Source organism: Siniperca chuatsi, linkage group LG9 (assembly GCF_020085105.1).
Source record: "Siniperca chuatsi isolate FFG_IHB_CAS linkage group LG9, ASM2008510v1, whole genome shotgun sequence".
NCBI lineage: Eukaryota > Metazoa > Chordata > Actinopteri > Centrarchiformes > Sinipercidae > Siniperca > Siniperca chuatsi.
In genome coordinates this window covers 699,463-724,008 of record NC_058050.1, presented here as the reverse complement: position 1 = coordinate 724,008, position 24,546 = coordinate 699,463, and the positions used below count along the sequence as shown (strand labels likewise).

Genomic DNA, 24,546 nt, shown 5'->3' with positions numbered 1-24,546 from the left:
CAATCAAAGTGCGTTCAGTGAATTATTTGTTAGGAATCATCAAATACGAAAAGTGGATGGATGTTGGCTGACTAATGGAAAACTCTCTGACAGTGCTGACCTTTGACCTTCGAGTCCAAAACAGTATAATCAGTGTCAGAAACACTTTATTGATCCTCGAGGGGAAACTCTTTGTTACAGCAGCTCGCCGTCACGTCAGTCACACAGGAAGAGAAGTGATAAGCAAAAACATATAATACACTATAATACAGGTCAGAAAATAAATGAAGTACCAGGTGGGTATAAGTATAAAATAAGTGTGAAGTACAAAGTGGGTTGATGATGATAATACGGTATAAAGTAATAGTGCATGAACTGTCAAGTTAAGTGCAGCTTATTTATAATGAGACGGAGGATATTGCACAGCAGTAATAGAGGCATGAATAAATATCAATAAATTAAACTGAAAAGAGTATATTGATCAGGAGTATTAAACACAGAATATTGCACAATTATCTCAAGTATTGCAGAGATGTTAATGATCAGTGTCCAGTTTAGTGACTTCGGGTCATACAGACTGACACTTAGAGGGAGGAGTTAAAGAGTCTGATGGCCACAGGCAGGAATGACTTCCTGTGGCGCTCTGTGGTGCATTGTGGGGGGATGAGTCTTCCGCTGAAGGTGCTCCTTTGTTTGACCAGCGCGTCATGGAGCGGGTGGGAGACGCCGTCCAAGATGGCGTGTAGTTTACCCAGCATCCTCCTCTCTGACACCACCGCCAGAGAGTCCAGCTCCACCCCCACAATGTCGCCGGCCTTACGGGTCAGTTTGTTGAGTCTGTTGGCGTCCGCTACCCTCAGCCTGCTGCCCTCAGCCTGCTGCCCTCAGCCTGCTGCCCTCAGCCTGCTGCCCCAGCATGCAACAGCATACAGGACAGCACCGGCCACCACAGACTCATAAAACATCCTCAGCATCGTCCGGCAGATGCTGAAGGACCTCAGAATCCTCAGGAAACAGAGGCGGCTCTGGCCCTTCATGTAAACAGCCTGAGTGTTCTTAGTCCAGTCCAGTTTATTGTCCATGTGCACTCCCAGGTACTTGTAGTCCTCCACAGTGTCCACCCTGACCCCCTGGATGGACGTACCATTTGGAAAAGGGGAAGGTAAGGGAAGGAAAAGGGTGAGGATGAGGACAGTAAAGGCAGAACACAAAGAGTGCAGAGTGAATAAGACAACATGTGCACATTGTAGTATAAGTGAAAATGCTGAACGGCGTCAGGTGTAATGAGGGAAAGGTAGGTTTGCAGTAAAGGGCGCGAGGAAAACAACAGGTCTTTAAATAAACACGGGATTGTTTGAAAGAATAGAGGCGTCTCATTATTATAAACTAATGTGAACTAGATCCGGCACAGCCGGCGCGCTCCGGCCCGGCAGGTGGCGGCATGCAGCTAAAAGTTGGTACTGCAACCCGCCAAAACACGCGAAGAAGAAGCAGAAGAAGCAGAAGCAGAAGAAGAAGAAGAAGAAAGTTGATATAAAGCATCTTCGACTTGACGAGCCGCTGTTAGAACAGAAGAAACGGAATTATGAAACTTTAACGAAGATTTTCCCCGTTTGTTTTCAACAGAGTCTCGTGAGGAGAGGACGCGGATGTGACGGTGAGCCGATTTAATTCAGTTTTATTTATATCCGCGCCAGTTCATAACAGAAGTTATCTCCCTGCGCTTTTCCTACAGAGCGGGTCCAGACCTCTTTATAATGTCATTATAATGTTATTTACAGAGACCCAGCAGGTCTAACCGTGAGCATTTGGCCACAGTAAAAGCTGCCTTTAGGGCTCGCGGTGGCTGGACGGGAACGAGTCGCGCGCAGAAGAAGAGTTCGGTTACCGCGAACAGACTGTGTGTGTTTGACCGGGGATGGCGGCGGCCGCGGACACGGCGGGAGCCGCTGTGTGACCGCGGGTTATGTTCGGGGTGTTGGTGGCGGAGGTGTGGAAGAGTTTGGAGGTCTGAAGTAAACCGTGACATGGGGAGAAAAAAAAACAGTCCAGTGGCCCTCCGCCCGGAGCCGCAGCGCCTCCCCGTGTATCCATCCGCCCCGACTCCACGAAGAAGAAGCTGTCTGACGTCACAACAATGGCGGCCTCCCGTCAGGCTGCGTTTCAGTCCGCAGGGGAGGAGGGGGGGCAGCGTGTTCGCGCACACTGCAGTGTTCTGCTGCTGAATGGAGATACGTTTCCGGGTGTGAACTAAAGTGTACAATGGCGGCTGCTCTGCTGAGGGCTCAGGTGTGCGCACACCTGCCAAACAAACAGCAGTCTGTCGCGGTCAGCCATGTTTGTTTATGTTTCACGTCGTGTATCTGGAGCGCTTGGAGGTCGGAAGATGGAAATTCCCACTTCCGGCTGTGTCCTGAAGGCAGCATAAATAATAATAATAATAATAATAATAATAAAAAACTTTATTTATAGAGCACTTATCAAAACAAAGTGCTTCACAACAAGAGAAATAAAACACCACAGTGAATGATGAAATATAAAGCAATAAAATAAACAGGCAGTTCAGGTAAAATCAGGTTCTGCTTTCTGATAAAAAATGTGTTTTGAGACGAAACTTAAACTCAGAAAACCTAATTTCTTTCGTGCTGACCAAACCTCTTTTTCAGCTGAATACGTATCTGGGTATTTATTAGTGTTGTTGATGCGTTCAGGTCCAAATCGTGACGTTTTAGTGCAAAGTATTTGAGTTCTACACATCGTGTTATAAATGTGCACAGTGACTTCCCTCCACAGGTTGAAACCCGGCTATTGCAATTGAATTTTTTTATTGGCTGATCTGGAGGCAGGTGACGTAAACGGTGGCAGCTTTTTTTTTTCTAAAGGCATTTTTGCCTTTCAGCCAAAACTCTGGGGTTTAGTTACTCTTTAAATTCCTTCTGCCCCTTCCTGTGTGTTTGTCAGGTCTTACTGTATATTTGGTTTTATTCCGTGGCCGGAGCGGGAAGTAGAATCAACGTGGAGGTTCTGTTTCCCAATTTGTTTGTCAGAATAAGCAGAGGTCAGCCATAAAAGGCCCCCGAGGCGTGAACTACGAAGCCAGATTGATGGGTTAGCGAGGTATGTGGAGCCCTTTATACGGTCTGTGGTCGAGCCTAAAGCCAGAGTTTTCGGTTGGCTCTCTTCTGACCTGCGAGATCACCACGGAAACCTATGCTGAACACACAACCTGCTCCGGAGGAGGTGACGGTCTGTAAAAACCGCCGCCCTTTCACCGATTTCTTTTCCCGACGATGTCCTCTGAGCGATACAGATTCTCAGCTGAGGGAAAACGTTATATATGAAACCGAACGAAGCCGCGTTGCCATGGGAACCTATGTGCATTCAGTCGGTGCAGAAAATTGTGTTTTTCCCCGTTTGCTTCAGGTGAAAGTATTGCGCAGCATCATCCGTACACTAAAACGACCGACCGCTTCGGATGTTTTTTATGCTTGGTCCTGATCTGCTGAGTTTATTCTGACAGATGTTACGATTTGAGATATGATTCACGATTAGTGGGAATGATCATTTTTGCGTCACAATTCTCGTTTTCACTGAAAAAACTACTAAAATGATGATGGCGTGACATTTGTTGCGGTCCGTACCAAACAAACATGTTTTGTTACATCTGAAGAACAACATCTGTGCGTCTCTGCAGCACCGCAGCGCTTTATTATAAAGCTGTTTTGTCACACATTTTACCTTTTTTATCAAAAAATTAAAGCTTCTGCGATTTGGATATTGCATATTTCGGATTTAGGCATATTTCGATTAAGTGTGCCGCTCTACTGCCAAGTCCGTTAAACACTGCTGGTGTTGCATCTATAGACCAGTCCGAGACTGTGGGCCTCCCCTCAGACACGATAAACTAAAGTGAGTTCCTCGTCTCCTTCGTGTCAGACCTGAATGCAACTCTTGAGTATCGAGTTAAAGTTTAAGAGCTCTAATGTGCAGCTGCCAGTTAGAAATAAACGGGAGGCACTGAGTCGCTCAGCTGTTTTCTGCCAGTATTCCTCTTTTACCTTATTTGCAGTAACACTGTTGCTTTTTGCCGTGATCATTTTTTTAAAATATTCTTCATAGTTCTCCATTATGGCGAACTGTTCTCTTTACTGAAGTAGGCGACACGCGATTGGTCCATTTTGTGCAGAGTCAAATGATGCATCAAACGTCCCCTTCAATCAAACGCGCAGATCCTGGTGATCCTGTCACACCAACACAACGCAGAAGCTCACCGGTCAAATGGGATTCGGTGCTCAGGTTGGGGTAGGACAGGGTTAGATGGAGGCACGTGATTCGCTGTGGCGACCCCTGAAAGGGAACAGCCGAAAGGAGGAGAAGAAGAAGAAGCTCAGGTTGGGGTAGGTAGGATCAAACCACGAAGCTGGCGAAAATGCTGAATAGAGCCGTAGGAAATACTGACTTTACTAAGGTCCTGACCCAGATGGAAAGCTACTAGTTGGGTGCAATGAGGAAGAAAAGGCAAGCAAAACTCTGAAGCTCAAAGAGATTGTGGATTAAAGGGGGTCAGTAACTGGCAGAGAGGGCGGGACAGGCAGAATCCAGAGAAGGAGAGGGATCATTACTGCAGGGCCACTGAATAGAAGATATCAAGAGTAATCTGAAGGGAGGAATGATATTTAATGCTCAGAGGACGAAATCACTTGTGGACGGGACCAGGAAAGACACTGAGACCTTAGCTGACTGCCGGACTGGGAGCTTTGGACCGCCAGGAGGAAGAGGGTTTAATAAAGCTAAAAAAGTTTTTATTTAAGCTTTTAAGCTAATAGGACCGCTAGCTGCACGGCTAACTGAGCAACAAGTAAAGCTATCTGTCCATCAGGAAACGCCGTAAATCACCGAGAGTCGAGGCAGAGCAGCCGGAGGACATCGGCGGGAAAACCAGAAAACATTTTCTTCATGATTTATGATCCAGTTTCACCAAAAAGTTATAAAGTTGTGTTTTTGTACGGTAAGCAGTGAGGCCCTCAGAAACACGGAGGCGTCTATCGTTTCTCAAACCTAAATCTTGTCTCATTTGTGGTCTGATAAGCGGTAAATCCATCTACTTCAGGTTCAATCGGAAATGACGTACATGTTTATTCGCATATAGAGCGGGGGGGGTGAGGTCCGATCACAAGTGGGCACCCGAGACTCATGTTAATGCCAGGAGCCTTGTTTAAGGCTGGTTTCTTCACACATGTGGTCTCAGTAGAACCAAAGTACACTGGGACAAAGGCCCAGAGTGAATCCACGTAATCAGCGGGTCCCTACATTCTTCGTCCGGAGTGGAAAGTCTAAGTGATACCAGATGTTCTGGCTTTCCTCCGGCGAACCATATATACAGACAAACTTATAAAAGAGTTGATATGGAATTATTATAAGAATACAAATCAGATATGGGATTACAGAGACGCACAAAGAGTGTGTGTGGACTGAACGCCTTCAGGACTTGATGGGATCGGTGGGGAGCGAGCAGGACGCTGGTCCAGTGGTGGGTTAGAGCTCATTGGCTGGCATTCGTAGAAATGATGATTCAGCTCCTCGGTTCTGTCTGGATGAACATGTTTCCTCTCGAAGGGCTGTTTGCTGAAAGCCCGTTGTTTGCCCTCCCTCCTCTGAGCTTCAGGGCGTTCTGGTTGTTTCCGTCAGCAGCTGATCGATGACGTGTTTTAGTTTCTGCCCGCGCAGCCTTACCGTCGCTCATCGACGCAGCAGAGGAACGGAGTTGATTTACGCGTTGCAGGAACGTTATCGTGTAAGAATCTGACGTGTTTTTATTAAAATGTTTGCTGGTGTTTGACATGAATACAATCTCGCGTCTCTCTTCCAGGACATGACTTCTCTCCTCAGCATGGAGACAGCAGCAGATCCAGGAAACAGCTGCAGTCAGCAGGTAACACAAACTCTGGCTCAGGGGCCGCCAGAGGGTCTCCGGGGTTCCTGGGCTGGGTCATTTACTAATCATTCATCCACTGTGAGTTTACACTCCGCCTCGAGCTCTTTTCAGACATGAAATCTGTAACATCGCTGGCTTCACGTCTCTGTAACGTAAATATTAATTCAGACAGAACAGGAGCGTCTGCTAACGCCCGAGCTGAGTTAGAAATGACAAAACATCAGAGACTCGTTTAGTTCCTGTTTTTAATCAGTTGGCATGAATGAAAATTGTGAAGAAAATGTCCGCAGACTGATCTGATCTGAGACGAATCTCTTCAGCAACTTCAGATTGCCTCGTGCGCAGTGTTTCGTCGTTTATTAAAGTGATTTCGTGGTCTTTGTGCATCAGAGATGATAATTAAGAGATAAATTAAACATAGTGATCCTCAGACTGGAGCACGACCTGTGTTTAGTCTCTCTGCGTGTACGTAACCTCGTTAGCTCTTTGTGTCGCATTCACTTCAGTCTGGAGTCATGTTGAAGTGTTTAGAGCTGCAACGATTAGTTGATTAATCGATCCAAAGAAAATTAGTCAGGAATTATTTTTGATAATCGATAAGTTCACGCAAAAATGCATAAGAATTTGATGGTTTCAGCTTCTGAAATGTGAGAATTTGCTGCCTTTCCTTGTCTTACATTATAGTAAATTGAATATCTTTGGGTTTTGGACAAAACAAGACGTTTCATATCATCAGATAGGAAATTGTGATGAGCACTTTTCAGATTTTTCTGCTGTTTTATAAACCAAACAATTAATCGTTTGAGAAAATAATCTGTGGATTAATCGTTAGTTGCAGAAATGGTTACGGGTCCGACCTCATCTCATTGATGAGTTTATTTTTTTTGCATTTATTTTGAAAGTATGACTGTATATAATGTAAGTAACTTTATTTATAAAACCTTTCAAGAGCAGAATGTCACAAAGTGCTTCACAAAAAGAAAAAAGGCAACAGACTAAATAAATACAGACTGAGGAAGAATAAAACACCATGAAATGGAAATAAATTAATAATAAATAGAAAATGACACAAAGGCGAGTCTAAACAGGTGGAGCTGCTTTTTAAAGCTCCAGTGTGGAACATTTAGGAGCAGCTGTCGGCAGAAATATAATATTCATAAGTGTGTTTTCATCAGTGTTTAATCACCTGAAAATAAGAATCGTTGTGTTTTCGTTACCTTAGAATCAGCCTTTATATCTACAGAGGGAGCGGGTCCCCTTCCACGGAGGCCGCCATGTTGCACCGCCATGTTTCTACAGTAGCCCAGAACGGACAAACCAAACACCGGCTCTAGAGAGGGCCTCTGGTGTTTTTCACAAGTTTCTGGGCCACCGTAGTTTCTCCTGCACGCCTGGAAGGGGAGGGCGAGGCGAGCGGCGTTCAAATGGTTGCAAACTGCAGTTTCACCACTAGAGGCCGCTAAATCCTCCACGCTGGACCTTTTAAAGGTGTCCACAGATCTTACTGTAGGTCCAAAGGGACAGAGCCTGGATCAAGGAGCAACCAACAAACCCTGACTGGGGGAGCTTCTGTCACTGCCTGACAGTGGAGATCAATACTTCAAATATCTAAAGTCAGAAGATGTTTAGGAGAAACATTCGTTCTTTTCTAAACTTCTCAGCTGGTCTCTAATATTTACTTATTATTTATAACAACAGTGGAGGAAGTATTCAGATCCTTTACTGCAGTAAAGGTACTAATACCACACTGAAAATACTCCACTGCAGGTAAAAGTCCGGCAGAAACTAAAGAGTTTATTCAGCTTCGGGAGGAGGAGAGTTTCCTCAGCACATGAAGGAAACTCTTCATCCTTCAGCTCGTCACTAACACCTGGAGATACGAGGTTTCCACCGGACAGGAAGGGGATGAAACGCTGTGATCTGTAAACTGAAGCCGTCGGACAGACGTAGGGAAGTAAAAAGTAAATATTTGTATAAAGTTGCATAAAATGTAAACCCCCCCGTCTCTCCTCAGTGCAGCAGCTGCGACGGCTCCTCAGCCAGATGTTGGTGTCTGGACTGTAATGAAGCGCTGTGTAACGTCTGCGTGTCGGCTCATCGCAGAGTGACTTTGACCAGATCACACCGGATCCTCAACCAGCCGCCGGCAGGTCAGAAGACAATCCATTGATCCGTTTTGATTCTCACTGATCAGCTGTTCAGTCCAAACATCCAGCTTCTCTTCTCGTGCAAAGTCTCGAGTGTTTTGCAGAAATCTTGTTTTAATAAGTCCGAGAGCTTCTTCAAGGCAGCAACAGGTGGATGCGGCAGGACAAAAGGTTAAAAGAACATCACTCTGCAGAACACGTGTGTCTCTCAGTTGAACTTGTGTGGCGAGACATCAAGGGAGTTGTAGTCCTGGGTGTGATGGACTACAAATTAAAGACACAGTGCCTTCGGAGACAGTTACGAACCCTGACCTCTGCTTAATTGTTTAATAAGTGTAAAGAAATATTGTCCGTCGATGTTTGATACAAAACTAAATGACGGACATTTTGTAAGAAGCAGAATTTAACCAAAAGTCAAAGATGTTTGTGTGAGACTGAAGATGAAGTCATGTTGTATTGTTCATTACATGATGATTTAAGAAACGCTTTCTTCTATATATAAATAAATGTATATAAATAAGGCTTTCTGACTCGATTGACTCGATTTACACAAATCGTGCATAAAGTCAGTCATTTCGTTTTAGTTTCCCTGCTGCTGTGAATTTCCACTCTGAGGATCAATAAAGTTTGATCTCGTCTGATCTGCTCTCTGTTGCAGGATGTTAACGATGTGTCTGTTTTCTGTCTTCAGGAGCCGTCTCGACTCCTCCCACCAAGTTCTGCAGACTCCACCCGTCCGAGACGCTCAAGCTCTTCTGTTTCACCTGTAACCAGCTCACCTGTAGAGACTGCCAGCTCATGACTCACATGAACCACAGGTACGCATTCTGTCGCCTCTGAGGAACTGAAGTGTTGCGAGCAGAAACACTAATGATCAATAACTAATCCTCCTCCCAGGTATCAGTTTGTTAGTGAAGCGTTGGACAGCCTGAAGAAGCAGCTGGAGGTCTTGGTTCAGCCAATCGGAGCACACGGAGGCACGGCGAGGCAGACTCTGCTGGACATGGAGACCAGGTACGGTCTGAACAGGTTCCTGCAGGATGCTCTTATGGATGTGACTGATGTGGAAATGAAAGGAACAACGTCTGTGTGTGAGAGCAGATCACATGCAGCGAGAGACCTCCAACGCGGAAGCAAAGCACAGTTATACAACAAGTAGTTCCGACCAAGTGATCCGATTGGTCAACTAGACATTTAGAACGTGCTCGCGGTATTACTCCGCCGGGTGCTGCCTGAGACTGACTTTTGGCCTCGACAGCGCTCTGGAGTTGTTGGAAATGTTCGGATCGCGTGGAAACTGTTCGGCCTGGACGTTACGCTCTGGCATCCTCCGTCGGCTGTGCCGCTACTAGCTTAAAAACACGTGAAGTTCGCGGACGCAGTAGCTAAATCTGTCCGTTACGAATTCAGCAGATATCTCAGCTACAGCAAGACTGAGCAGCGAGGCGGTTTGTGTTCAGATGTGTGGTGTTTATTCAGTTTCCCTCGATCTCTGGAAAGCAGCAGCTCAAATCGCCTCTGCTGGGTCGTTACTGAGGGGCGGACTACTTGCTGGAGTAGTAAACTAGGTTTCATTACATAGGGTTCTACTGATAGGCCTTAACATTGCTCCCTCTCGTGCAATAAACGCAGCCCCTGACTCACCATGAGCTGCTGTAGCAAAGAGTTTCCCCACTGGGATCAATGAAGTATTTCTCATTCTGATCATACGAGGAAACATTCTGCATAAATAACTGGATAAATAAATAATAGGATGATTAATAAATGAAGTTGAATGGTTATCGCTGCTCGTATTTTCAGCCGTTTAATTGTGGAAGCGTGTGTGTGTTTGAGTTTTAGGGTCACATCATAAAAACGTCTCGGAGGTTCAGTTTTTCTCGTTGATTCTTCGTTGACTCTTTCCAGCAGCTGACGGCGAGCTGCGTGCAGCGCCCCGACTGCTTTACCACGCAGAAATAACGTGTAGCAGCTTAACTGCTCAGCACAAGGTTTACTTGCAACAATGAGTGGAAATGAATGTATTTAGTTGACTGAATGTTGTGTGTGACGGATTATCTCCCTATAGCCAGCGACATAATGGAAGTCCAGTAAGTATTAAGCTCTAAATAAAAACCCTCTTGTGTGTGTGTGTGTGTGTGTGTGTGTTGCTGTGTTTCAGGCTGCAGGACCTTGTTGACAGCGAGTCTAACCTGAAGAATGAGCTACAGCAGTCCTGCTACGCCATATCTCAGCATCTGAAAATGAGGATGGAAGAAATTATGAAAGAGGCCAAGGTAACTTACAGAAACTGTGTTTTACGCCACGTTTATTCCCTTTCATCAGGTCGTTTGGACAGAACAGACTCTGGATGTTAATGCGTCCGAACTTCAGTCAAATGTTCGTCAGTGGAATCCAACACATTAGGACTTGTAGACGCGACTTAGTGTCAACTTTTGACTTTGAATTAAATCATCTTGAACAGGACGATCTCCGCTCTGCTGTCACAGTGATACTCAGAGCGCGTTAACGAGATCTCGGAGAACAAGTCTTTTGTCGATGTTTTCTTCTGTTGAAGCTAAGAAAATTCTTTCTCGGGGAGTTTTCTCATGTCTTTGGTTGATCACACCATCAGCTCGCATGGAGGTTACGTGTTGTGTTTGTTCTAAAAGAGAAGAAAGTGAGTGTTGGTTCACTCCTCAGCACGGCCTTGAGTCTTATCTCTTGTTGTTTCTGCTGTCGGTTTCACAGACACACACTTATGACTCTGTAGTAGATCCAGTAGTACGAACAGAGTGCATAATGATGATCACTGAACCGTGTCTAGTACACGGGTCATGTGCATGAGTTGTTGCACGGTTTACTGTATGTAAATCTTCTTGTTTCTGAGCAGAAGGTGTGTGAGCTGGAGTGTGAGATGATTAAGAAGAGGATGATGAAGCTGAAGCAGCTGCAACAGAAAAAGCAGTCAGTGACCGAAACTGCAGAAAAAGCCCGAAACACCAACGACCTGTCGGCTCTGCTCACCTTCACAGCTCAGGTAGATCACACGCTCGCCACAAATTCTCCAGCTGAAGGTCATCGAGCACTAATGGAAACAGGAACGATGCAGCTATCTGATGCAGGGCTGCGCCTAACGATTAGATGTAACATTCACCCTTTATTATAACAACTAACGCGATACATGTCACGTAGTCGACACATACTAACAGAGTATTTTGCTCAAACATCCGTTCAGAACGACCACTGGATCCGTCATAAAAAAATATAATTGAGGGAGGAGGCACATTGACCCTTTGCTTGGATGTCCCTAACCAAATAGACTAATCTACACGGCTGCAATGCCCCCCACACACACACACACACACACACACAATATTCGTGTTCTTGCCAAACAACTGATCGTTTATCTCTCGTCAGTAATGACTCATTCTACATTCACGACTAACCGTGTTTAATGTTCTACATTCCTTGTATCAAAACAGGGAATATTTCAGCGAAAGACACACACACACAAACTAATGTGGGTTAAAGTTGAGGACGGTCAGGCATATTTAATAAATCTGGCACAGTTCACCTGATTCGCCAACCTCACTGCTCTCGAGTCAGGTGCTCCACTGCACGGCTGGTCTCTAGTTATTATTGTCAGAGTACTGTTGCTAAGGTCAAAAATAAACTTTCAAACTCAATAAAATAGCTGTTTTTAAATATATGTTATGTTTATACTATACAACTAAACCATGTCTTTTTGGTTTTGCCTTGTTTTACATTATTTTTGTTAGTATTATTATTATATCCATTCACAGTCCAAAGAAAGTCCAGCGTTTTGCGCCTGTAAAGTCTGAGTGTTCGGATTCAGCTGCAGTGAGTCTGACTCCAGGCCTTTTTCTACAGAGCTCATACATACAAAAAAGGCTTGTTCTTATAACAGCTCACCGTGAGCAGCAAGTAACAAACTCCTTATTTTATTTCTAAATAAATCACAATACAAAGTACAAACAGAAAAACTGGGAAAATGGGTCAAATTTAACAGAAGGAAGGGAAGATCCTCCGGACAACCGCTGACTGGGCTGTCGAACCTGGACACATCTCCCCAAAAATACTAGACAACCAGAGATGATGCCATCGTCTCAAACCAAGGAGGCAACAGAAGGAAAACGACACAGAGAAATATTAGGAAAGAGAGGTTACTTTAGGTTGTTTTGGACAAACGGTCTCACCCCAAACTGACGCATCCGAACAGAACAGGTCTGACCTCGTCGTGTGTTTCTGACCGCAGATTGAGTCTCAGCTGAAGGACCTTCCTGATCAGAACTCGTCTCCGCCTCCTACGATGTCTCGGCTGAAGGTGGTCACTGACAGGAAGTCTCTGGAGGCCATTTTAAACTTTGGTAAGTTGAGATATTGTTGCTTTGTACAGTTTGTGTCCATCTTTACTTCCTTTCTTCTGTATCTGCAGTTTTGACCACGTCTGTTCTGACATTATTCCTAACAAGATTTCTGTCCAGACACCGTGATTGTGTAATGTCACATTTCTTTGTGTTTGTTACTGAAGCTTAGTCTAACGGTAGTGAAACAATGATGGCGTTGGCCAGGTAAAGGACAGTATGGGGCTGCACGCACACTGTCAGTGAACGCCTGCCTTAAATTTGAAGAAGATAGCACAAAGTATGACCTTTCTGCAGAGTTGTTTCCATGAAAAGATCCAAGCGGAGCTCCAAAAAGGACATTTGGAGACTCCAAATACTTTGGAGCTGAAATACTCACAAATTTGCAATTTCCAACTTTTTAATTAGTTTTTGGCGTTACCACACACCACATACCAACTGTGTAATAACCACCACCAATGCAAAATATACCTTTAACTCCAAGTGGAGCAGATTTATTGTGAAAAATAAGAAAATATATATCACAGTAGCCTATAAAAAGCTGAATTTACAAAACTCTAATAAATGCCCTTGAACCTACAGGGCATGAACACCAAACATTTGCATCAAAAAATATGCTACAAGAGACAATACAGTAGAATTACAGTAATAGTACAGTGACAGGACTTTCTTTTCTTTCTGGGCTCGATGGCAGCTGAGGTCAGAAATTTAAACTTTGATACAATACTAGTATAAAAAAACGATGCTCAATACCTCCCTTTTTTTACAATTAACAATAGGGATGGGTATCGTTAGGGTTTTATCGATACTACTATTATCGATACTCTTATCGGTTCTTTGGAATTACGAGATATATAATTGCTTTTTAAAATCTATTATTTCAAAAAAGAATTAATTCAGAACAGATTAGAATTGAATATTTTTTGTTTCTAGAGCAGCAACAGCAAAGTCACTATATAAACTCAATAATATCTCACTGGAAAATGTCAGTAAAATAAATCATATTCCTGACATCAAAACACTGAGTGAAGTTTAGAAAGAACTGAGACATCAGTCAGTGTCAGTCCGCCTCCCTCCGCTGCTGCTGCGACTCACTGCAGGTAAGTTACCTGGCGGAGGAGGGAGGGGCTGCTTTGTCTCAGCCAGCAGGAAGTTTACAAGATTTTGACAAATTTTAAGATTCGTGACAAACTAAGAAACAGTCCGACTACATGCACACGGCTTCATTTGAGCTTGTTTGTAGCAGTTCGCTGTTAGCCGAGCTAGCTCGCTGCGCTTGTGTAAAACACTGCGGACGGAGCAGATTAAAATGTCGCTTTCTACATGTTCACACGTTTGTGCTTGTTGAACAGGTGTATTGATAAAGTATTGGCTTTTTACTCGCAAGGTTTTATTGCACTTACATCGTTCACTCGCAGATATATTTCCCAAGACTGGTCGGATGCTTCCTGCTCGATGTGATGTCATTTCAAAAAATCTGTGCCGCAAAACGCCGACATGCCGGGAGCCGCAAAACACCGTGCGTTTACATTTACGTTAGTTGCAAACGGATACGTTCAGTTCACCAAAGGGAGAGCATTATGTAAATGACAACAAACGGCACAGAGAGCAGGTGAGCGGCTGCCGCAGCGTGATAATAAATTACCCCAAAACATTAAAAAGTATAGATAAAAGTGAATATTACGGTCTGTAATAATTTAGCCCCGAGGCCCGTTTTAATACCGGGTTTTGGTACCCGTCCCTAGTTCTGATGGAAGATGGAGGTGGCTGTTGGTGTAGTGGGTGTGGACACTTGTGATTGAACTGTACTGTTAACTGTTAAGCATCCTGATGTAACGATAAGACAGTGTCGTCCCTCATTCGTCCAGGAGTGATCGATCGTAGAAAAGGTTTCAGTCGTAGTCGTCTGGACGCTGTTTTCAGAAATGAGGGCCATCTTGGAAACAATTAGGTCAGTTTCAGGTGAAACTAGCTATTAACAGATACTCAGGTAGACTCCTTCCTGAGGGCGGGGCTTATGTAACACAGAGTAGCTTAAATTTCTAGTTCCCGTCCCATTTTTTTCACAATTGAGAATGACTTCCGGATGGGAGCCGAAACGTCTTGATTCTGAAAACAGCGTCCAGACGACTACGACTGAAACCTTTTCTACGACTGATGTAACGATGACAAACACTGAGGAGGCAGTTTATTGGTTAAATCTGCTGCTGACGTGACGTTTCTGTTTCCAGGTCAACTTGAAGTTTCATGGATCCCCTTCTCTGTCTCACAAACCTCCAATCAGAACAGAGACTCTCGAGCCGCCGCCTCCTCCTCCTCCTCCTCGTCCTTGTCCCCTCTCACCCTCACCCGTCCTGCACCCTACAGCAGATCTGTCCCCCTAACCAGGACCACTAGTGACACTGACTCACCTGTTCCAGTCAACTGTTCCTCTACAACGTCAAAGTCTTCGTTCAGTCCATTGTGTCCTTCTCCCTCCTCCTCCTCCTCCTTTTCCAGGTCATGCTCCACCTCCATCGCCTTCGCCTCTTCCAACTCCTCAGCCACTCCTCCTACCTCCACATGTCTTTCAATCTCCTACGGGACCCTCCCTCAAACCAGGAACACCTGTGACACTGACTCACCTGTTCTAGTCAACGGTCCCTCTACTTCATGGAAGCCCTTATCAAATCAGTTCTGTCCTCCTCCCTCCTCCCGCTCCAGCGCCAACCAATCCAGTGCTCCCGTGACCACAACCCCTGCAGTTACCTCCCATAAACCTGTCGAGTGTCCATCCTCCTCTACTGTGAAGACGTTGTCTCACCTGGGGACGAACCCAAGACAGCTGTTGCTGCCGAGGAATCATGTCCAGCATGTTTCTACCTCAGTGAAACTGCAGCCTGTCGGTTTTGGTGTCCCCCCAAAAGCAGGTGCGTCTCCGTCCTGCACAGTATTCAAGCTTGTCAAACCCTCGTTGGTTTTGAACCGACCGACTGCTCCCCATCAGAACCAGCCTGCTGCCGTCCTGCTGACCAACAATCAGACTGCGTACCAGGTGTCCTGCTGGCCCTCAAGCCTCTCGTCAGTCGTGCCTCAGTTTCCCATGCTGCTCAGTCAGACTGTGTCGTACACCTTACCTGGAAACACCAGGCCTAAACAGCAGGTAAACTCTGGCAGTCGTAAGATACTTCCTGCGGCCCCCACACAAAACCAAATCCCTGTCAGACCGAGTCAAACAGCGCTGCCAAGCCACGAATCAGACCACCAACCTCTGAAAGATATAATCTATACAACTATAACAAGCGGCCCTGTGTCCTCCCCCGAGGGTCTCACCTCTGCTGTCGGCTCTCATTCTTCTTCTCCGAAACACCAGCAGTTGTGTCTTCCTCCCTCCTCGTCATGTTCCTCTTCCGTCACTCCGCCCACCTCCACCTGTCCTGCTCCCACCTGCAGGCCCCTCCCCCTCACTGAGAACACCAGTGACGCTGCCTCACCTGTTCCAGACGACCATCTCACTACGTCACGGGAGACCTTGTACGATCAAATGTGTCCTTCCTCTTCCACTGTCACTCCTCCTGCGTTCACCTGTCTTTCACCCTCCTGCGGGACCTTCCCTCAAACCGGGAACACCTGTGACACTGACTCACCTGTTCCAGTCAACGGTCCCTCTACTTCATGGAAGTCCTCGTCCAATCAGTTGAGTCCTCCTCCCTCCTCCTGCCCCAGCGTCAACCGATCCAGTGCTCCCGTGACCACTGCAGTTACCAGCGACCCTCTGTTCTCCTTCGAGGGTCTCATCTCTGACGTCAGCCCTCATTCTTCTTCTCTGAAACAGCCGCAGCAGAGTCCTGTGGTGAGGGCGGTGGCGGACTCCGCCTGTGATCTCAGCGTGCAGCAGGTCGCAGCAAGGCAGCAGGAACATGCAGAGAATGAACCGACCTCCACCGTGTCTGAAGAAACCGAACCCGCAGGGAAACTGTCTCCACCTGAAGTATCGGACGGAGACGCCGAAGAACCGAGCTCTGTGATTGGATACCCAGACTGCAGTCTGAGCCAGTGGCAGCCCAGAGTGTCTCTGTTCAGACTGCCGGTATCCCCGCCCCGCCCTGGACGTCCCCTCTCTGGTTTCCGCCTGGTCCCCGGTGACAGTAAAGATGAGATTTACCTGGAAGAGATAACCGAGGACATTCAGGTAGGAGGTCACCTGTGAATCATGACATTTTAAATTGTTGCATTTACAAAGTGAATTATGTTACACAGCAGGATAACCGAATCAACCTGGGCCCCGTTCTTCCAACGTTATCATGCTGAAGTCATCCTGTTCTGTTTCATCCAGCTAATTTGGCTCTTTGAAAGTTGATTTGTTAATCTTGAATTATCTTGAATAACAGTAATCAATCAGTTGAAATCATGATCAGTGTCATGTGACTGGCTGAGTGCTGATCATGTGATTGCAGTTATGAGGCGTGTAGCTAAGCCTCCCAGCATGCACTGGGGGGGCAAGTGTTATTGTTTTTTTAAATTGTGCTCCATAATGTTTCCACTATTTCCACACAAATTATGTTAATTATGTCATTATTATTTATAATTATGTGCTCGATTAAGAAGATATAATCACACGGCCAATACATTACAAAGTGTGTATAGTAATAATGTACCTATTGTTTTCAATAGTTCACAATTCTGCTCTTGTGATGTCTGAACATTTAATACATTTTAGTGTTCAAATGACATCATAGTAACAGTGAAAATGCTGTGTTTTCTGGTTCTACTTTTAAAAAGTAGAAAAGTGATATTTCCACCAGCTCTGTCCGCAGTTGTTGTTGTTGTTACAAGCGCAGCGAGCTAGCTCGGCTAACAGTGAACTGCTACAAACAAGCTCAAATGAAGCCGTTTCTTAGTTAGTCAGCAGGAAGTTTGCCAAATTTTAAGATTCGTGACAGAGACAAAGAAGCCCCTCCCCCCTCCGCCAGGTAACTTACCTGCAGTGAGTCGCAGCAGCAGCAGAGGGAGGCGGACTGACAGGAGGAAGCACAGACGCTGACTGTGGTCTCAGTTCTTCAGTCTTTCTAAACTTCAATAATTTAAAAAAAAAAAACAACGACAATTCTTTAGTAATGATAAAGAACCGGGCCGGTAAGAGTATTGATTAGATAAAGATCCAGTCTTAAAGATTTGCCTTCCGGTGGAGCGCGTCATCTGGCAAATGAGCGGGGCGCTCAGGGTGCGGTCTGCGCCATCCTACGGCTAATTCAGTTATCCATTACACAAAGAACAGGGCCCAGGTAACTTTAAACCATCCACATGTTCCTCTCTGCTGTGTTACAGTCCCGTGTTGATGACGTCACAGGTGACATCACGGAGCCGCCGTCATCGCCAGGGTCTCCTGTGACTCTGCAGATAGTTACCTGCTCTGCCTGTGGAGCAGCCAACGGTTCAATAATCTGCTCGGCCTGCGGTCGAGGATACCACAGAGACTGTCACGTCCCCCCTGTTGGACATGGCATTTGGTAAGAATCAATCAATCAATCAGTAGTTGGTAAACGAATGATCCACCGCCAGAAAAACGAGAGGTGTGGCAGCAACAAACCCCCTTTGACGGAACAAAGACACCAGAAGTTCTCAGATGATGCCGCTCTTCACCTGCAGAGAGAATCGGACCTGTTTTTAGAGACTGGCCTTTCCTCTGTATTTGTTTCCAGATCTGCTCTCATGTTAACTCTTACGAATCCTTGAAATTGGCAACAACTGGAAAAGCGCTAAGTTGATATCAGTGTTTCTGCTGGTAGCGTTTTGCCGTGGCGGGCCGCCGTCGGCGTGGTTTCTCTTCTTTCTGTTCAACCTTCTGTAACTTTAACTAAATAACCGCCGTTAGTTCTTTGGAACCGAACGGTTTACTAAAGAAGCAAAGCTTCGTTCTTCTCCACCTCAAGGTGCTTTATTCTTCTGGCTGCAGAACCACAACATTTCTCCCGTCTTTGTCTTTTTAACCTCACAGCCCCCTCCCATTCCAAGCTCCCGATTGGTCAATAATCAGACGCGGAGCTCTCTGATTGGTTTGGTTTACAGACTCGGATTGTGCGTCATTACATTACCGTTGCAAAGTCAAACACCTGCCTGTGCTTCCCCTACAGTCCTGCGTGAGGAGGCAGAGAAGCTTCCTGCCTCTCTCGCAATAACAATAAAATAATAATAAAATAAAACTTTATTTATAGAGCGCTTATCAAAACAGAGTACAAAGTGCTTCACAACAAGAGAAATAAAATAAACAGCCAGTTCAGGTAAAATCAGGATCTGCTTTCAGATAAAAATGTGTTTTGAGACGAGACTTAAACGAAGTCACTGACTCAGACGGCCTGATGTCTTCGGGCAGGTTGTTCCAGATCCTCGGGGCCCTGATGGCAAAACCTCTGTCCCCCTTAGTTTCCATCCTGGACTCAGGAACAGAGACCATGAGACCCCTGCCTGAAGACCTCAGACTACGTGAAGGTTCATAAGGGATTACAAGGTCTAAGATATAATCTGGGGCCATGAAGAGCCTTAAAAGTCATCAACAAGATCTTAAAATCAGTCCTGAAACCAACAGGGAGCCGATGTAAAGAGGCTGAACCAGGTGTGATGTGGTCGCACCTCTGGGTCCTGGTTTACAGCCGAGCAGCTGAGTCCTGTACAGTCTGCAGTTGTAACAAAGCAAGACAACCTCCCTCTCTGTAGTAATATTTATTCTTTGATTGAAATGAATACATATAGGTTATTGATCATGTAAACACCTTCAACACCACAGCAAAAAAAAAATCACAAAAGAAAACAAAACATCCTGCGATCAATCAGTCTGACGCGCGTTACTCCACCCGCAAACCGAATTTTTGGTTCAGTCACGTACATTTGACTAACACGAACAGATTCTTCATGACCAGCCAGGTTTCAGTAACACAACACAAGTCAATATGATGATATTAAATCGTTCCCCAGTACAGCTTTAGATGTTTCACATTTAATTCTCCTGTTTTGTTTGTTTAGGTTTGTATGTATAACTCCTCTTCTGTTAACTTTAGGTTTTATTAATGTAAGTGGTCGGGGGGCAGACGCCGTCACTGAGGGGGTTTGGGTGGGTAACTGCTCTGCAGAGAAGCGTGCAGGACTGCACCTCCGCCTCCTGGTCTCAGCTCTGAGTTGTCACGGTTTAGATCCGCTAATAAACTCGGCCAGATTTCTGGATATGAGAGCTGGGATGAATGCCGTCTCTCCTAATCAGACCAGGTCTTCCCGGTCCGTCTCTTCTACAAAGCCCACATCGTTTGCTGGACACCACCTCGACAGCCAGCGGCTACACATCTCCTCGCTGCTCAGGTTTGGAGGCCCAGAGAAAACCGGTGATTTGCATAAATTGCTTCTCAGAATTTATCAAAGGGAACTTGTTTTTCCACAAAGACAAAATACTGTTGTTTTCTTTTGACTATGAAACAGCTTGAAGTACAAATGATGCACTAAAGTGGAGGAAATGAGAAAGAAAAACAGTCACTTACTACTTTACCTGCACAGGTGTTTCACATTTTTATGTAACTCAGCCGTTTAAATTATATTAAGGCTTAAAGTTATTAAGGGCGTGGCCGCTTTGAGTCTCAGGTGGTTTCATCAACCAGGCTTCACTCGCCCGCCTCAGCTCCACCTCTTTGCCCATTTTTGGATTAGCCGGAGTCGGGCGCTGCCAAGATGGCGACGGGCGGCGCCACCCACCTGGGTGACGTCACGGACGCTGCGTCCATGTTTTAAACAGTCTACGCTCAAAAGGCATCTGTGCTTTTCCTAGAAGACTTTTATTGTGAAAAATCAGCAGGAAGCGTTTTCACTGACATCAGTGCTGCTGCTGATCTCGCTGTCCGTCCGTCCCTCCTCTTTGTCTTACAGGTCAGAGTGGATCTGTTCGCTGTGTCAGGACCTGTCGGACCCCTCGGACCCCTACAGCTCTGACAGACCACAAAGACCTCAGAGTCCCTGTCTCAGTCTGCTGGACCAGAGGGTCAGAGTCCGCACACACACACACACACACACTTAGCTCTGGCTTGTTCTCTAGTTTTACAACATTCAAGACATGAATTCATTCCCAGCCAGCCTTTTTATTTGGATTTAACAGTTTATATAACGGTGAGTAACAGAAGATGTTCTGTAGATCTGAACAAGGGGCCCCTCTGGTAACAAAGACAGAACGAGGGGAGAACCATGAGGTACCCAGGTCCCGATCGTAGTACGTGTCACACGTACCTGGAAACCTGGCTAGTGTAATTACAACAGCACTTTACTTTCTGTCCCTTTAATGTTTTCTTTTGGCAGCCGGGTGGAACAGTGTGTCGCTCGTGTGTGAAACTGTTTCTGTCTGTTTTGCAGCGCTGTGAGAGTCTGCTGCTGTACTTGAAGGTTGAAGGCCGCAGTCGACTTTCTGAGGTCAGTTTATCCGCAGCGAGGCTGAAGGCTGTCGCTGCTCTCGGGTCACCTGGAGGCGGATCGTAACCAGGGACGCGCTGATCCACTTTATTCTTTTTGGCCTCGTAAAAGTCGATTTTATATTCAAAGGTGTTCAAATTTGAGTGTTTAGAGGAAAATTCCCATCAGAAACAGTTAAACGCTGTGTTTTCTGTTACTTTCCCCAAACTAAACCAGGATTGGTTCTTTTATAAATGGTACCTATTTTACTGTGCTGTGTATTTTATCATGGGAAGCTATTTAACTCTTCTTCAGTTTGAAAATACCTTTTCTCCATAACTTTCTTTTTCAACACTGATTTCAAACCAACATCCTTTTCTGGCTCGTGTCGTCGCTGATTAGATTTCAAAGGTTGATGAACTTCAGACTCACGTTCACAACGTTTGAACTCCAGTTAAAGCAGCTGACGTCAGCTGACGTGACTGCCTTCACATTACGTGTTCAGACTGCTGCAGCAGCTGAACTCCCGGGAACGTTCAGCCTGTTAGCGCTTCCTGTTCGCTCGTCTCGCCGGCTGAAATGAAGCGTGTGGTTAACACGCGATTTTCACTTCTTGTTCTACGACATAAAATACGTCAGTAAATACTACATTACATTTTAATAATACGTTTCATACGTTAAACGTCATCACGCCAGATCAAATTACAAGTTGGCAGCTTAGTGGTGGAGACTAGTCATGTGACCGCGGCGTGGCCTAACGTTGGCTTTTTACTTGTGGCGATGGCGTTTACGCTTCATGAAGATTATCTTGAAAAACGTGTGAGTGTGAAACGTTAGTTTGCCACGGAGCTTATTTCCTGTCATCCAGGAGCCGACGGAAGAAGCCCATTGGCTGCGTGTGGCGGTAACCAGGGCGACGCCGGCGTCCGGGTCGGCCTGCAGAAACACGCCACTGTTGTTGTGCACATAAAGGCAGTGATGAGTGTCAGCTGTAGCTTCATACATCTAAATTAGTTCACCGCAGCAAACGAATGGAGCCGACGGGAAACTGTGTTAGTGTGACCTCCACGCTCAGGCGAGCGTCGGTGCATCGCCGTCTGCACGAACGCTCAACACGCCGTCACGTCCGCGAACAGGAACTCTGTCAGCAGCAAGACAAGCAGCGCTGAAGCTCCTCAGGTGTGTTTTATAACAGCACTGCGCTGAAGTTCAACACGCGATCAGTCGACTGCCAGAAAATTAATTTCTCCTGTAAATCCCTTCCTGGCTGCAGCTGCTCAGATGTGCAGATCTGCTGCTTTCCCTCTGAACGACTGTAATAACTGTGATGTTTGTTAATAACGTCGAGCTTCGGACTGTCGGTCGGACACGACGACACGCTAAAGGCGTCGCTTTGGGCTCTGGGTCGTCGTGACGGCGTTTCTCACCGTTTTCACCAGTTTTCCAAACCGATCGATCGATCGATGGATCGACGGATCGACGGAGAAAAGAATCGGCAGATGGATCCAGAATGAAAAGCATCATCAGCTGCAGTCCGATACAAACCGGTTCAACATGAGCTCCGGCTCCACCAGCTGCAGCAGCAACATCCTGCTTTACATTAATGCACGAGGAATAATAACCTGATGATAGAATATATAACAGCACAGCAGCCACAGGGACGCTGCACTGCTTTAATGCTTTAAGGGCTTTTTCCTGATCACACTCTCACACTTTCACTGCAGCAGAGGGTTTCAGTGTGTGTCAGTGCTTTTACTGCAGTGCAGGACCTGAACACTTCCTCCACCTCTGTCTAGCAGTAGTTCTTCCAGCAGGTGGAGCTCTGACAGCACCTGCAGGCTCAGCAGCACCGATGATGACGTGTTTCTGGTGTTTTCAGTTTGGCGTTTGGTCTCATCTGAAGTTGATGTCGGATCGTCTGACTCTGCGTCGGCCTCCTGCGTATCAAACGGCTGCAGAGCTCCTCTCTGACATCTGGAGTCTCTTCAATGATGTCTCTCAGGTACGTAAAACTGCAGGTTCGCTTCTGACACACGGATCCTGGAGTTCATGTTCATCCTTTGCTGTTTCACACAGGACTTGGTTCGAATCCTTTATTCTGGTAAATGTCACTTTGTGTTGTGACCTTTTTCTGGAAAATGAGAAGCTGTTACTGGATGAAGCAACCAGACAGGAATGTTTTTGAAAGTAATTCATCTTCTGAACTGAACAAAAGCAAAGTACTTCATCATATTGATGCAAAAATAATAGAAGAATTCAACATTACCATAAATCAAACCTGATCATTGATTCCCAGCAGTGACCACAGAGACGATGCAGCGGGGGAGACGTGATAGAAACAGTATAAAGAAAATCACTGCTGATGGATCGTTTGACATCCTCACGTCGTTTCTGAAACGATTCATTGATTAGTAATCTTTCAAAGACAAAAGCCAAACGTTCCCTGATTCCAGCGTTTCAAAAAAAGTATATGAACGCTGTTTTCTGCAAGGATTTAAATTCATAATCATCATCATAATAATAATAGCAGATAATCCATTAGGACAATATTTTTAAACGTTTTAATAAATGAGGGTAAATGTCGGCTGTGGCAGGTCACACCATGTCAGCTAGCTTTTTCTAATATTAATACGTATTATTTATTTCAGGGATTACGGTCACGTGATTCCACCTTTCTGTCAGCGCTGCCGCAGCGTTTCCAATCCTTCGGTTCTACGCAGACTTCAGAAGCGGTGGAAACGCTCAGTAAGGGGAGCGCCGGGCATTATACAGGCGCCGCAATAAACGAATTAGACATAAGTGTACCTGAGTACTTACTCTACTTAATGACGTTTCCTTTAGTTGATAGAGAAGCGATACATAATGATAGATCAGGTCGTGGAGCTCCGTCCTTTACTGTCCGGGCTCTTTAGCAGAATATCAGCTGTAAAGAAAGACAAAGATGAAATGATTAAAGGTTTGGAGTGCTCTGCCCCGCCCCCGAGTGTCTGCTGGGCCTCCTCAAAGCATCCAAAGGCCCCAACAAGCTCCACCAATCAGACGTTAGTCCTGAAATCAGTGAAACTGATTCGCTGTGAGGTGACTGATAACTGAAGGAGACAGGCGTGTACTGTGTATATACTGCGTACCAGTGGCTGCATGTGAATATGGATTTGCATAACTACCGTGCAGAGTAGTTTTACAAACCAGCGGGACAAGAACACGCCTCCATACTCAAACTGTGAATGGTGATTGGTTCTCTGATCTGTCACTCTTGTTTCCAGGACGATGACGTTTTGAACAAACTGCAGGAGAGTTTTCAGATCAGGGAGATGGAAACCTTCAGTTCGGAGCTTAATCCTTCGGTCCCGATGCCGCCGAGCAGCAGCAGGAACACGGAGGGAGACAGATCTGCAGTCGGACGTCCTCGCCGTCCGTTGGACACCGAGGCGTCGGGTGGAGATACGGTCGTGGAGGGCTCAAAGCGGTCAAAGGTCACGTCGGAGGAACAGGAAGTGATCACCAGCAAGTCAAAACTCAAGACGACGAGGAAGAGGCTGAGGGAGTTTCTGGATCTGGTGGGAACGCCAGGATCCAAGAGGACAAAGACGGAGTCGCGTGTTTAGTCGACCTCTGACCTTTTTGTTATTTTTTTACTCAGTGCAAGCTGTTTAAAGTTTAAACGGCTTTTTGTTTCCGAGAGGTTCATTGAATAAAGGTGTTGTTCAAACTCTTTGCTAAA

The 24,546-nt window shown here is 45.8% G+C and overlaps 1 protein-coding gene across 4 annotated transcripts; it reads left to right on the top strand.

Annotated features, from left to right (window-relative positions):
• Positions 1-1,049: 1,049 nt before the first annotated feature.
• Positions 1,050-24,546, top strand: trim33l (tripartite motif containing 33, like). Of its 4 annotated transcripts, none has more exons than XM_044206781.1 (14): positions 1,050-1,636; positions 5,849-5,911; positions 7,934-8,064; positions 8,753-8,879; positions 8,959-9,075; positions 10,220-10,334; positions 10,931-11,077; positions 12,317-12,428; positions 14,657-16,596; positions 17,733-17,914; positions 20,313-20,424; positions 20,790-20,846; positions 22,705-22,827; positions 24,089-24,546. In XM_044206781.1, exons 4-14 carry the CDS (start codon positions 8,860-8,862, stop codon positions 24,428-24,430), a joined length of 3,267 nt encoding a protein of 1,088 aa, XP_044062716.1. In that variant the 5' UTR covers positions 1,050-1,636; positions 5,849-5,911; positions 7,934-8,064; positions 8,753-8,859; the 3' UTR covers positions 24,431-24,546. The 4 variants fall into 4 exon arrangements, with proteins under 4 accessions (XP_044062716.1, XP_044062712.1, XP_044062714.1 ...); XM_044206777.1 differs by having other exon boundaries at positions 7,929-8,064; XM_044206779.1 differs by lacking the exon at positions 7,934-8,064.

Bases quoted from the DNA above. Each gene is read 5' to 3' on its own strand.
- trim33l (XM_044206777.1), top strand. From the start codon at position 5,852: ATGACTTCTCTCCTCAGCATGGAGACAGCAGCAGATCCAGGAAACAGC. The intron at 9,076-10,219 runs GTACGGTCTGAA...GCTGTGTTTCAG, and splicing joins CTGCTGGACATGGAGACCAG to GCTGCAGGACCTTGTTGACA. The intron at 20,425-20,789 runs GTCAGAGTCCGC...TCTGTTTTGCAG, and splicing joins TCAGTCTGCTGGACCAGAGG to CGCTGTGAGAGTCTGCTGCT.